General features: G+C 46.4%; 1 protein-coding gene across 1 annotated transcript in view; it reads left to right on the top strand.

Annotated features, from left to right (window-relative positions):
- Window positions 1–513: 513 nt before the first annotated feature.
- The window catches only part of LOC113813352 (protein inscuteable homolog), a 149,796-nt gene continuing 135,035 nt past the window's right edge, over window positions 514–15,274 (top strand). The window contains exon 1 of the mRNA XM_070129688.1: window positions 514–678. Coding sequence (XP_069985789.1) covers window positions 664–678 — 15 coding nt within the window. The 5' untranslated portion in view covers window positions 514–663. The remainder of the gene's footprint in view (window positions 679–15,274) is intronic.

Below are 15,274 nucleotides of genomic sequence, written 5' to 3'. Positions count from 1 at the left end.
AGTGCTATATAGAATATATAGTGAAAAATAACATTGGTTGCGCAGAATACGAACTTGCCTGTAAAGATTATAAAAATTTATCTCGACGCGACCTGTTTCAGCGACGGATTGACCGCGTTAATGAAGTGACATAAGCTGACACACCAACAAGAGAGGCGACCTCAGGTGTGCGCGTGTGTGTGTGTGTGTTTGTGTGCGCTCCCGAACTCCTTTTTTGTTTGGTGCCAGAGGAAATACCGGGAAGACGACATTAGTATTCCAGGAGTGGCGTCAGGATACCAGTACTCTACCAGGGCCTCGCTGCTGCTGGTGGCCAAGGAACTCGGCAACTTGGACCTGTCATGTTGCCGGTGTCCACACGCTGCTGCGCCGGGACAAAAAAAACCTAAACACTAACATATATCATCCAGGCACGAGGCAGAGTAAAGCAAGGGCATAAAGAAATAAGAGAGTGAACCTATAAGAGAGATAGTAAAACTAGAACATACAGTTATTCCCCTGGAGGTGGTCAAGCCAACGAGAACAATTTCATAATTATAGCGAGAAGATTGCAGAAGAGAGGAGCTTCGAACGCCCAGATCAGAGGAGACTCCGCCACTTCCAGACCCGCCAGAGGATGTCGGAAGTGTCCCGAGACGTCTGCTAGATCACAGTCCGACGGCGATGGCTCCTGTCGAGGTAAGTCCGAGAGAGGAATGGCACGGGCGGGTAACGGGGGTGCTTAGCGGGCCATGGGATCGGTGCGAGGACAGGTCAAGGGGCTTTTTGCGCCTTTGCCTTCCCGCAAAAAGTAGTCTGATCGTCGCCGGAGTAAAAGGTTCATAATGAGCCCTGGATTGGTGTACGTGGAGACAGGGGTGGGGTCGAGGGGGGGGGGGCAAGAGGGCCCAGTCATAGTCAAGTACACATACCAAGGAACTGTACAGAAGCAGCTCGGCCGCCCACTAGACGAGCCTCCAGCACGAATGGGTCGAGGCTTCGGTTCGCCTGTCTTCCGCTGTGCTCAGGAATGCAGAGGTTCATCCTTTTATGCTCCTGGCACGTGCTCCCGGGGACTGCGGGGGGAGGGCTGGGGGGTTGGGGGAGGGAGGGGACGGTCCTTATCGTGTGGCCGCAATCCACCTGTCATAAGGACGGGGTCGCTATTGTCTTCGGCGTCTTCCTTTTCTGTCTCGAGTCTCCGAAAATAAACTTCGCTGAGGGCGCTTCTCTCCACAACCACAGTCTCTCTACCTCAATGAATTACTTCTGTTTCACGGTCAGCTTCGCTCGCCATGCCCGACGTGTGCCTCCGCCTATGCCTGGGTTATGCCGAGGCTCCTGTGTGATGATGATGATGGATCACTGGTTGCATGTCGTGTCTCAGACCACCTGGCATGTCTTTGATCAAGTATCATGCTTGGCTTCTGTTATGGATTGGCTCAGACATTCACATTTTGTCATGTCAGACCCTCGTCCACGGAGTGTATTTGGGTTATGATTATATATATATATATATATATATATATATATATATATATATATATATATATATATATATATATATATATGAGTGAGTGAGTGTGTGTGTGTGTGTGTGTGTGTGTGTGTGTGTGTGTGTGTGTGTGTGTGTGTGTGTGTGTGTGTGTGTGTGTGTGTGTGTGTGTGTGTGTGTGTACATATATATATTCTAATAATCGTAGAATCATCTTTGCAAGCTGTGAAATACATTCCAACAACGCGTTTTTTCCCTCACTTCCTTGCATACTTTCTCTCGCAATGATTCCTCGCGAACGCGGCCATTCATTCTCCCAAAACCAGAATACTCTCCTCGTTCTTCCACGACCCGAAAAATTCTTCTCCTCCCTTTCCTTCCTCCCTATTCCTCTCCTCTCCTCACTCCATCCTTATCCTTCTTCTTCTTCCTCTCCTCACTCCATCCTTATCCTTCTTCTTCTTCTTCTTCTTCCTCTCCTCTCCTCACTCCATCCTTATCCTTCTTCTTCTTCTTCTTCTTCCTCTCCTCTCCTCACTCCATCCTTATCCTTCTTCTTCTTCTTCTTCTTCTTCCTCTTCTTCCTCCTCCTCCTCCTCCCGCTCCCAATCCTTTGTCCTCCCGCCGTCATGGGACCTCCCGGCCCTCCTCCGAGCGGCGTCCCGACAGCGGCGTCCTTGCGTAATGCCGAAGCCGAAGCGTTTCCGTGTGGCCGTCCGTGCCTGAGGGGGGGGGGGGGAGTTGCCTCAGACGCGGCCGGACGAGAGACAACCGGCGATGCTGCGGTGGGTCTCCTCTCTCTCTGCGATGGCGTGTCCAGATAGCTTTATTTACTTGGTCCGTTTCTCCTTCTCTTTCGTCTTCGCCTTTATCTTGTTGTCATTATCGTTATTATTGTCGTAATGATGGTAAGGATGATAAGAATAATGATTATTGTTATCATTATTATCATCATTATCATCACTATCATTGTCATTGTCATCATTATCATTATTATCCTCATATTCAGTACTATTATTATCATTATCATTAACATTATCAATATCATCATTATCATTGTTAATAATAATAATATTATTTTTATCATAAACACCACCAGCGCCACCACCATTTCTGGGCGGGGAAGGGAGGAAGGACACCTGACGAAAACATATTATTCTTAATCATTTTAGAGACAATATGATATGGCACTTCTCTCCTTCCCTCGATGCAAAACAGACGAGACCAAGAATCATGAAAAAGGGGTACATATAATTATGCTTCAGATTAACTACATTCGAGAGAGCAACACTAATTTGCTGGGACAGATACACTTGCACATGCCCAGGGGATTCTCAGTCTGATAAGTCTACACCCACGTCCTCATCACCATCATGTGCGGGATTCTAGTTGCTTATAGTCTTTCGCAAAATCTCTTCTCGTGATTCTAGTTGTGTTTTTGGTCTCTCGCAGCATCTCTCCTCGTGATTCTCGTCCTTTTGGTTTCTTGCAAAATCTCTTCTCGTGATTCTCGTCCTTTTGGTCTCTCGCATCTCTCCTCGTGATTCTCGTCGTTTTTGTCTCGCATCTCTCCTCGTGATTCTCGTCGTTTTTGTCTCGCATCTCTCCTCGTGATTCTCGTCGTTTTGGTCTCTTGCAAAATCTCTTCTCGTGATTCTCGTCGTTTTGGTCTCTTGCAAAATCTCTTCTCGTGATTCTCGTCGTTTTGGTCTCTTGCAAAATCTCTTCTCGTGATTCTCGTCGTTTTGGTCTCTTGCAAAATCTCTTCTCGTGATTCTCGTCCTTTTGGTCTCTTGCAAAATCTCTTCTCGTGATTCTCGTCGTTTTTGTCTCTCGCAGCATCTCTTGTGATTCTCGTCGTTTTGGTCTCTTGCAAAATCTCTTCTCGTGATTCTCGTCTTTTTGTCTCTTGCAAAATCTCTTCTCGTGATTCTCGTCCTTTTGGTCTCTTGCAAAATCTCTTCTCGTGATTCTCGTCTTTTTGTCTCTTGCAAAATCTCTTCTCGTGATTCTCGTCCTTTTGGTCTCTTGCAAAATCTCTTCTCGTGATTCTCGTCGTTTTGGTCTCTCGCAGCATCTCTTGTGATTCTCGTCGTTTTGGTCTCTTGCAAATTCTCTTCTCGTGATTCTCGTCGTTTTGGTCTCTCGCAGCATCTCTTCTGGTGATTCTCGTCGTTTTGGTCTCTTGCAAAATCTCTTCTCGTGATTCTCGTCGTTTTTGTCTCTCGCAGCATCTCTTGTGATTCTCGTCGTTTTGGTCTCTTGCAAAATCTCTTCTCGTGATTCCCGTCCTTTTGGTCTCTTGCAAAATCTCTTCTCGTGATTCTCGTCGTTTTGGTCTCTTGCAAAATCTCTTCTCGTGATTCTCGTCGTTTTGGTCTCTTGCAAAATCTCTTCTCGTGATTCTCGTCCTTTTGGTCTCTCGCAGCATCTCTTCTGGTGATTCTCGTCGTTTTGGTCTCTTGCAGAATCTCTTCTCGTGATTCCCGTCCTTTTGGTCTCTTGCAAAATCTCTTCTCGTGATTCCCGTCGTTTTGGTCTCTTGCAAAATCTCTTCTCGTGATTCTCGTCGTTTTGGTCTCTCGCAGCATCTCTTGTGATTCTCGTCCTTTTGGTCTCTTGCAAAATCTCTTCTCGTGATTCCCGTCCTTTTGGTCTCTTGCAAAATCTCTTCTCGTGATTCTCGTCGTTTTGGTCTCTCGCAGCATCTCTTCTGGTGATTCTCGTCGTTTTTGTCTCTTGCAGAATCTCTTCTCGTGATTCCCGTCCTTTTGGTCTCTTGCAAAATCTCTTCTCGTGATTCCCGTCGTTTTGGTCTCTTGCAAAATCTCTTCTCGTGATTCTCGTCGTTTTGGTCTCTCGCAGCATCTCTTGTGATTCTCGTCCTTTTGGTCTCTTGCAAAATCTCTTCTCGTGATTCCCGTCCTTTTGGTCTCTTGCAGAATCTCTTCTCGTGATTCTCGTCGTTTTGGTCTCTTGCAGAATCTCTTCTCGTGATTCTCGTCGTTTTGGTCTCTTGCAGAATCTCTTCTCGTGATTCTCGTCGTTTTGGTCTCTTGCAGAATCTCTTCTCGTGATTCTCGTCGTTTTGGTCTCTCGCAGCATCTCTTGTGATTCTCGTCGTTTTGGTCTCTTGCAAAATCTCTTCTCGTGATTCTCGTCGTTTTGGTCTCTTGCAAAATCTCTTCTCGTGATTCCCGTCCTTTTGGTCTCTTGCAAAATCTCTTCTCGTGATTCCCGTCCTTTTGGTCTCTTGCAGAATCTCTTCTCGTGATTCTCGTCGTTTTGGTCTCTTGCAGAATCTCTTCTCGTGATTCCCGTCGTTTTTTTGGTCTTTCACCGCTTCTCTTCTCTTTGTTTTTTTGGTCTCTCGCAGCATCACTTCTGGTGATTCTCGTCGTTTTGGTCTCTTGCAAAATCTCTTCTCGTGATTCTCGTCGTTTTGGTCTCTTGCAAAATCTCTTCTCGTGATTCTCGTCGTTTTGGTCTCTCGCAGCATCTCTTGTGATTCTCGTCGTTTTGGTCTCTTGCAAAATCTCTTCTCGTGATTCTCGTCGTTTTGGTCTCTTGCAAAATCTCTTCTCGTGATTCCCGTCCTTTTGGTCTCTTGCAAAATCTCTTCTCGTGATTCCCGTCCTTTTGGTCTCTTGCAGAATCTCTTCTCGTGATTCTCGTCGTTTTGGTCTCTTGCAAAATCTCTTCTCGTGATTCTCGTCGTTTTGGTCTCTTGCAAAATCTCTTCTCGTGATTCTCGTCGTTTTGGTCTCTTGCAAAATCTCTTCTCGTGATTCCCGTCCTTTTGGTCTCTTGCAAAATCTCTTCTCGTGATTCCCGTCCTTTTGGTCTCTTGCAGAATCTCTTCTCGTGATTCTCGTCGTTTTGGTCTCTTGCAAAATCTCTTCTCGTGATTCTCGTCGTTTTGGTCTCTTGCAAAATCTCTTCTCGTGATTCTCGTCGTTTTGGTCTCTTGCAGAATCTCTTCTGGTGATTCACGTCGTTTTGGTCTCTTGCAAAATCTCTTCTCGTGATTCTCGTCGTTTTGGTCTCTTGCAAAATCTCTTCTCGTGATTCCCGTCCTTTTGGTCTCTTGCAAAATCTCTTCTCGTGATTCCCGTCCTTTTGGTCTCTTGCAGAATCTCTTCTCGTGATTCTCGTCGTTTTGGTCTCTTGCAAAATCTCTTCTCGTGATTCTCGTCGTTTTGGTCTCTTGCAAAATCTCTTCTCGTGATTCTCGTCGTTTTTGTCTCTTGCAGAATTTCTTCTCGTGATTCCCGTCGTTTTTTTGGTCTCTTGCAGAATTTCCTCTTCTCCTGATTCTCGTCACTTTCACTCTCAGACTCTTGGGATTTTATGTCCTTTTCACTTTCTTTTGGATTTTCTCTCTCTCTCTCCTCGTGATTCTGGTCATTCTCAATTTCTTACGGCATTATCTCTTATTGTGATGTTACTCATTCTCATTTTCTCAGGCCATTTTCTCTCCTTGTGGCACCAGTCATTTTCATTCTCTTGGGACATTTTCTCTCCTCGTGAGTTTGGTCGTTACTTCCACTCGTACAATATCTTCTCTCGCGATGCTGCTCATTTTCATACAGCATCTTCTCTGTGTTTCTGATCTATGCATATTTACCCCTCCTCCCTCCTCCCTCCTCCTGCTGCTCCTGCTGCTCCTCCTGCTGCTGCTGCTGCTGCTGCTCCTCCTCCGCCTCCTCCCCTTCCTCTTCCTCCCCTTCCTCCTCCTCCCACTCTCACTCCCCCTCCTCCTCCTCCTCCTCCTCCCCCTCCCCCCTCCTCCCCCGGCTCTCGTCGGTCCCCCGCAAGTGACACCTCCTCCAGGTACTCGAGTCGACGCGAGTTCTCAGCGGTTACTGCAGCGACGCCCTCTCGTAGTAGGTCCGCCCATATCCATATCACCGAGAGCGTACATGCGTGTGTGGGCGGGGAGCTGGCTATGTTTATGGGCGTGGGTTTCTGCGGCGGGTTGTGGGCTCTCTTTTTTTTTTGTATCATTGTTTATTCGTATTTGGGGAGTTTGCATACGTGTGGATGCGGAAAGACACGTGCGGAGGTACACAGACACGTAGATACATATGGAGACAGACATAGATATAGATGGAAATACACACACACACATACACACACACATACGCACACAAACACACACGCACTCACACACACACACACACACAAACACACAAACACACAAACACACGCACTCACACACATACACACACATACACACGCACATACACACACACACACACACACACACACACACACACACACACACACACACACACACACACACACACACACACACACACACACGCACACACACACAACATAAGCTCTCCTTCACACATTTATATAAGCACGTAAACCCTTATATAAACACACATACTCATACATAGTAATGCACACATAGAACCACACACGCACATGCATATCTACGTATAAAACTTGAAAAATACACACCTCATAAATATTAACTCACACATATGTGGGTAAGCACACTCACACACACGCTCTTCTCTCTCGAACACACATACACATACACACGATAGCCCTTGTAACTGCATGTGTGTGTGTGTGTGTGTGTGTGTGTGTGTGTGTGTGTGTGTGTGTGTGTGTGTGTGTGTGTGTGTGTGTGTGTGTGTGTGTGTGTGTGTGTGTGTGTGTGTGTGCACGCGAGTTTGCGCTCTCTCTCTTTCTTTCTTTCACACATATAATATATATATGTATGTGTGTGTGTGTATGTATGTATAAGTTTATATACATATATTATATATGTGTGAAAAAAAGAAAGAAAGAAAAATATATATGCATACACTTATATATATATATATATATATATATATATATATATATATAAACACAAAAACAACGGTCTGTCTCCCTATACAGTAGAGCAACACGCCCTTACCCCCGTCCCACCGGCTGCCCACCCGCGCCCCCCCCCCACCCGGCCGCCCGCCCGTACTCCACCACGCCCACAGACCTATAAAAGGGGAATTTTTATTAGCCATCCCGAGCGCCCACCGCACTAAAACCATTGTACAAGTCGTTACCATTTCTCATTGTGCGACGTCAATAAAAATGGATCTGTGATTGAAAGACTCGAAATAACACCCGCCATGTCCCTGCCACCACCCGACCGCACTGACCACCTCCTCTAGGGCGTCTGACCAGGTCCTGCGCGGCTGACCTTGGCTCCTGACCTGTCCCGTGCTTGTCTCCTTCATTCAATCTCTGTCTCCCTCGCCCGTTCGTTCTTTTTGTCTCTCTCATTCTCTGTCTGTCTGTCTGTCTTTCTTTTCTTCTCTCTCGCTTTATCTCTCTCTCTCTCTCCATATATATATATATATATATATATATATATATATATATATATATATATATGTATATATATGTATATATATGTATATATGTATATATGTATATATGTATATATGTATACACACACACACACACACACACACGCACACATATATATACGCACATATACACTCACATCTCTCTCTCTCTCTGCTGATTTTCAATTATTTCTGCTTCCCTAGTACTTCCTGCCTCTCAACTGAAAGCGTTCTTAGACAATACTACATCTGAACCATAATTTACCGTCATTATGGTTTTTATAATACCTATGCAATACCAACTGCTGATTTGCAAAGCTCAGCTGTCTGTCATACAAACCTAGTTTTCGGTTATTGCCTGCCTTCTCTCTCTCCCTCTCTCTCTCTCTCTCTCTCTTTACGGAACACTTAAATACACAAAGTCGATTTTACAACTTGTGGAGAGATGGGTCTTGGTCACCTTCTGCTACACTTGTCAGCTGAGACGCATTCGTTAATAATCATGAACATTGAGGCAAGTCCCAATCCCTAACAGTTTGTGAAATACAAGTGAAAGACAAGGACGCCATGACTAGGTTACTGTGCACTTCGTCCGTCCGTGTCCTTTTATATATCAGTAATCGTTAATCTTCGTCCTTTGTCCTTTTCCTAGAGCATTTTCTTCTCGTTTCTTTTCTACTGTATGTACACTCCTGTTCAGTCGTTCTCAAAACTCGATTCTGGTACAGCCACGTGGTATTAGACTAAGTTTGGTACAGTCCCACTCTTGTCTGTTGTATTCTGTCACTTAACATTTAGTAACACGTTTCAGTTACTCGGTTTCACAGTCAAACGGTCATATATACAGTCACACATTCGTCATATAACGTTCCCGTATTGCATCATATAGTCCCAGGCTGTCACAGTTCCCCCATAACTCTTACCTTGTTGTAAACCCACTCTGTCCTTCCCTATTGTAAATTAAGTTTTTTCCTTCATTTCTTTTTTCTTGTCAACCTCCTGGGAACTTCCCTCGCCCTTCACCTGTCCTGCTGCCCTTCCTTCGCTCTCCTTCACCTGCTTATTTACGTCGTGTCCTCAAGCCTTCATTATCATTTTACGTCCTACACCCATTACCACCATTCTAGAGCCCCCTCAATCCTTATATCCATAAACCTAATCCTAAACATCCCATCAGCTTTCATAATCCCACGTATCATATCAATCCCAAAAACACAAAATCATCCTTAACATAATCTATCTCTTGACCCCCCCCCTTCCACCACCACCACCTCCCCATGAGAAGGAGGTTGGCCCAAGACGTCCTTACACTGTCCTCAACTCCTTCACGCTATTGTCACCGTGTCCTCTGCCTCCCTACCTGGCATTGTCCCAACACGTCGTCGCGACCGCAAACAAACCGTGAAATCGCGAGACAATTCAGGCTGGGAAAGGATATGTATATATATATATATATATATATATATATATATATATATATATATATATATATATATATATATATACATATACGTACACACACACACACACACACACACACACACACACACACACACATATATATATATATATATATATATATATATATATATATATATATATATATACGTACACACACACACACACACACACACATATATATATATATATATATATATATATATATATATATATATACGTACACACACATATATATATACACACGCCAACATATGTGTGTATATTACGGTATATACATATACACGCCTGTGCATCCTTATGCCTAGTCAGAATCCCAGGCAGAAGTCCCTGCGAACGCATCAGGAAAAGCGCCTCGAAAAGGCCCTCTTCGGCCGCCAAGGACAGGCTTCGGCCCCTGAGAGAGAGAGAGAGAGAGAGAGAGCGATCCTGAAAAGGACGACCTCGAGCGAACCAGACCTGCCCGCGCCCTCTCTACCCTCGAGGCCTTGTCCTGCAGCGAGACCCTCCTGCCAGGACCTCCCAGGGGCGCGCCAGATCCCCCTTGAGAGCAGCTGATAGCGCTGGAGGTGCTCGGGCATTGAAGTCCCTCTGCTGCAATGGATGCGCTGGACACAGACCTGTAATTTCCCTTTATTAGCCCCTGTAACACTGACAGATAACCGGAGAAAACACTTGATCTCGAGGGAGGGTCCTGCGGGAAGGAGGGGGCAGGGGGAGGGGGGTGGGGGTGAGGGGAAGGGGGGTTTAGACGAGGGAGGAAGAGGGGATGGGTCAGGGCGGGAGGAGGTGAGTAGGTGAGGAGGGAGAAGGGAGTGGGGTGAGGCAGGGGGTGGGAGGGAAGAAGCTGGGAGCGATACGGGTAGACATTCTCAATAACATCAAAGACGTTGACCAAAGGAGGGAGGAGGGAGGGAGAAGGATAAAAGAGGAGAAGAGGAAGGAGGGTCGGGGACAACAAAGACGAATGTCGCGCACTTGATGAGCAAACCGCACGAAAAGATGCTCCTGGGATGAGTTGCTTCCACGGCCATTTATCAAGCGTAATACCACCTCAGAGTCACAGAGAGATCGCACTGAAAGCTAAAAAGGAAGAGGAGAGGAAAGAAGAAGGAATAGGGAATAAACGAAGAGGATCGGACGAACGTAGGGACCGTAAGGAAGAAAGCAAGAGGGAGCGCGTGGGACCCAATCCGCCCGGGGCTCCTTCGTGATGAAGTAAGTATGAGTGTGCAGGTCTTCTCCCTTGCCCCGTCACTCCATCACGCCCTGGAACTACTCCCTCGCTCCTTCACTCAATCACCCCATCACCCTCGCCCAGGTCACTACCCGCATACCCGCTCCTTCGGTCTCCGTTGTTCTCGTTCCATCTCTTTGGCCTCGCGGTCTCGTTCCAGGATTGACTACATCGTCTCCATCACTTGATCACGGTGTCGTTCCTTCTCTCTCGCTCTCGCTCTCGCTCTCTCTCTCGCTCTCTCTCTCTCTCTCTCTCTCTCTCTCTCTCGCTCTCTCTTCCTGTTGCTTGATCTTGACCACGTTCCTTCATTCCCTTTGTTGTCTTACTTTAGACGAGTTTCAGTAATCAGTTTCTTACGTAACACCTATATATTTTGAACTTTTATATCTGGGAACACCAATGGATAAATACCACAGGCCATGGTGTAGAAATACTTCGAATAATAACCGGAAACGAAAGAAAACCTGGAAATCCGAACCCTAAAAGGAGGTCCCATCCAGTATCATCCCCAGCAGACAATACCGCCGTAAATCCCACAATTAGAAACAATAGGTATGAAGTCGCAACAATCGGCCTAATAAATTTCTCAAGTGGTAAGTAAAGTCATCCTATTCGTTACGAGGGGCCGTTTTGCGGTCGCGTTCCGACACCTTCTTCGGGGTCGGGTGTGAGAGGACTCGAGGCATTCGTCATCGCGAGGAGGTCGTCTCCGCCGCCACAACAGTCGCACACGTCTCGTAGTTGTCGCCTAATTTGGCCTCGGAATCATATTCACGATCAAGAGCCGCGGTCCCAGGTAGCTGAACTCGCCCTCTGCTTATGGAAAGCGTGTTTACATATGCAGCAAAAACAAAGACATCAACAGTTTCCTCACGCGGAGACCACGACCGGTCAGAACAAAACAGTTCCGAGGAGGAGATCGACCTCTTATATCTCGCCGCAAAAGGTAAACAAAACAATTGGCAAAAAAAAAAAAAAAAAAAAAAAAAAAAAAAAAAAAAAAATCAACTCATTCAGCGCGTTAAACTTATATAAATGACCTTGGATTAATTTTGCAAATGCTGGTCTTAAAACACACAATCTTCTGTTGCCACGCGGGCTTGTCTACAACGACGACAATCTTTCCTTGTTTGGACATAAACATTTATCACTGAAAAGCTGTGCCAAACATGTACATATCTCGTATATTTTAAATGTCTATTCGATTCGATATAGTCTCACACAAAGGGACTAAGGATGACGGAAGAGCAATTATTAAAAAAAAAGATAAAAATAGATTAACACGATTTCCATGTGATTGTAGTAAGAGCAACTATATATAAAAAAATAATAATAAAATTGAGAAGATTAACACGATTTCCATTTAATTGTAGTAAGAACAATTTTATAAAAGAAAAACAATTAACACGATTTCCATGTGATTCAAGATATTCATCAAACTTTGACTTTGCTCTGTGGCCTTGAAACCTGAAGCCCTCAGAACGGACAAATCCTTACACAGATTACATAACAAATCTCAGAACCCTCTAACAAATACATAAACACACACGAAACGAAAACACAATAACACAATTCTGATTAACACACCCACAAAACATCCACAAACAAACACAACAACAAACAAAAACAAACACACACATCCAAAGAAAAAAAAGATATAGATCCCCCAAACAAACAGAAACATAAGCACTCCCGACGTAAGTAAATCCCTTATATCCCGAGGCCAGGTATAGGATCCAGTTCAAAACAATAGTCTTCGATCCCACTGCGCCGGCTCGACCCTCTTCCCCGGTGTAACGTAATCGAGAGGCAAGTGGTCCTGCTGGGACGGACCCCTCTGTACTGCGGCCGAAGGGGGGGTCGTGAGACGGAGGTGGAGAAGGGAGGGGGAGGGAGGGAGGCTGGGGGAGGGGGAAAGGGGAGAGAGGGGAGAGAGGGGGAGGAGGGAGGGAGGGTGGGGGAAAAGGAGGGAGGGAGAGGGTGGGGGGGGAAGAAGAGGGAGAGGGTGAGGGAGAAGGAGGGGGAAAGGGGAGAGAGGGAGAGGGTAGGGGAGAAGGAGGGGGAAAGGGGAGAGATGGAGAAGGGGAGGGTGGAAGAGAAGGAGTTGGAGAGGGTGGGAGAAGAAAAGGGAGAGGGTGGGGGGTGGGGGAGGAGCAAGAAGGAGGGAGAGCGGGAGCAAGGAGAGATGGGGAGGCATGAGAGAGGACGAGAAAGGGAGGAGGAGCGACGGAGAGGGAGAGGGGTGTGTGGAGGAAGGAGAGAGGGAATAGAAAAAGAGAGGGAGAAGGTGAGTAGGATGGAAAGGATGAGGGAGAGAAAAAGAGGGATGTAAGGAGGAGGTGACCAGATAGAGGTAGAAAGATAGATATAGACTGATAAATAGAGAGAGAGAGAGAGAGAGAGGGGGATAGAGAGAGAGAGAGAGAGAGAGAGAGAGAGAGAGAGAGAGAGAGAGAGAGAGAGAGACAGATTAAGAGAGAGAGAGAGATTAAGAGAAAGATTAAGAGAGAGAGAGAGAGACCTATTAGTATGAGTAAAAAAACAACAGTCACCATATGAGTAAGCCGAGAGGAGCCAAGCAAGAATGCGTGTGTGTGAAAGTAACTCGGGGTGACGTGATCATGAATAAAAAATCTGGAGTAACAGCCAACACCTGACACACACATGCGAGCCTGTGTTATGAGGTCAACATGGAACCCCCGAGACGGTGATGGAGCTGAGCATGCGATAAGGAGAGCGAGACCCATCTTTATCTCGATAGGGAGAGGCCCGTGAGGAAGAGGAGACCGCGAGAATACCGAAGGGGCTTTTGATTATGATGAGGAAGGCATGCGGATAATGGCGAGGCCGTGAGAATGCTGATAAGAACCGTGATAAAGCTATCAGCAGGTAAACCCTACGCCAGGCAGCAAGGGTTGGCCGCCGCGTCGACCTCCTCGCCGCTTTCAGTCGCGTGAGGTTTTTAAAAGAGTTGTTTACGTGTCGTCGCCAGCATGTAAATCGGTTCCAATCATATGAATGATCACACGACCTTGGTCTATATTCATGTCCTTCAGAGGTGATGGGTGTATATAAAGCGGTCTTAATGAGCTTCAGTCTTGAGAAGTAATGTTTTAGATCTATTTTTTGTTTTGTTTATGAAGGTAGTGAAAAAAGGTGCAAAAGGCTTTATCATGAAAAAGGTGCGGTTTTATCCACAGAAAATGACTTCATTCTATCCTTATTGTATTAAATAATGCCTTTTAATCAAAACAACATATATCAACAAGAATACCACTAAAATAACACAAATCTAGATAAAAAATAATAACATAAAAGTAAACAAAACTAAAAGTCGAGCAGAAATGCTTCGGTCTTCTCGACTCCGGATCCAAAGCAATGAAGCCATCTTCCGAACCGCCACGACACTCAGCCTCGAGAAAGCGAAGCAGCAGGTGACCGACGGAGCAACTGTTCTCGGGTACATGACTGGGAGCGCATGACGGCGGCGACAGGCAGAGCGTATGCACATGACACTGCGAGGTGTAGCTACAGTCGTAACGTGCCTTAGTTTGATAATACGTGTTCATAACAGCTAATACGGTGCGCCCTGGTGGTACGGGCGGGGGGAAGGGGGAGGGGGGTGGGGGGGTGGAGGTGGTTCCCTGCGCTTGTAAAGTGGCGGTAAACAAGAAGTAAATGTCTTGAATACGTAATGATCAGTCGTTTGTTATCTGTCGCCCGTAATCTCTCCTCTTATTGGCTGACGGAACTTGAATATTCATGAACTCCAATTTTACAAATTCGTTAGCGGACGAGTGTGGGGTCGCGCTGAGGGAAGGGGTACGGCGGGTAGGGCGGGGTAGAGGGGCATTTGGGGTCTGTGCCTTCGCGTTGACTCTGTTCATTATCGCCTTCGAGGAAAGTGCGAGACGCGAGGTAAACATCTCTCATTCTTCGAAACCGCGGCCATTGGCGACGCACGTATCTTTCGCTTTATTTTTTATATGATCTTTCATTTTTTTATTAAACTGGAAATAATCGTATGTACTCAGTCCTTTAGTTTAATACCAAAGACATCCAAGAGAAAGAGAGAGAGAGAAAAAACAACAAGAAGAGGCAGACAAAGAAATGCGAGAACGAGAGCAGCGACGAACGCCCGGCCGGCTGCACCTGACCGAGCGGAGCAGGACCTCCTGGGGACTTCTTAAGACCTTCCGAGGATCACTTAGGGATCTCCTCCATCGCCGCCGGACACTCACGGCCGCGGGGCAAGACGGTCCTCGACCCCGGCTGCAGCTAAGGTCCAAGTCCACGCGGGTATTACACGGAAAATTGGTCTCTACGGAGCGAAGGCGGATATGCCACCGAAGGCGCGTGGGTGCAGGCGACGGCAGATAAGAACTGGATTTATGAACGTTCACGAACCTGTTGAAGCGGAGGGGCGTTTTTTGTCGCTCGACTGTGCGTCTCTATCTGTCTGTCTGTCCGTCTCTCCCTCTTGTCTGTCTGTCTGTCTGTCTGTCTCTCCGCCTCTTCCTCTTGTCTGTCTGTCTGTCCGCCTCTCCCTCTTGTCTGTCTGCCTGTCTCTTCGTCTCTCCCGCTGTCTGCCTTTCTCTCTCTCTCTCTCTCACTCACTCTTCCTTTCTCCTCCCTCCCCCCCTTATGTATCTCTCATAGTCTCCCTCACCCCCATTCCATTGTCTCTCACTCACCACTTTTTTTTCTCTCTCTCTCTCTCGCATCCTCCCTGTCCTTTTTTATCCCTCTCTT

This window comes from Penaeus vannamei, chromosome 14, assembly GCF_042767895.1.
Source record: "Penaeus vannamei isolate JL-2024 chromosome 14, ASM4276789v1, whole genome shotgun sequence".
In the NCBI taxonomy this organism is placed as follows: domain Eukaryota; kingdom Metazoa; phylum Arthropoda; class Malacostraca; order Decapoda; family Penaeidae; genus Penaeus; species Penaeus vannamei.
This window is presented reverse-complemented; position numbering and strand designations above follow the sequence as displayed.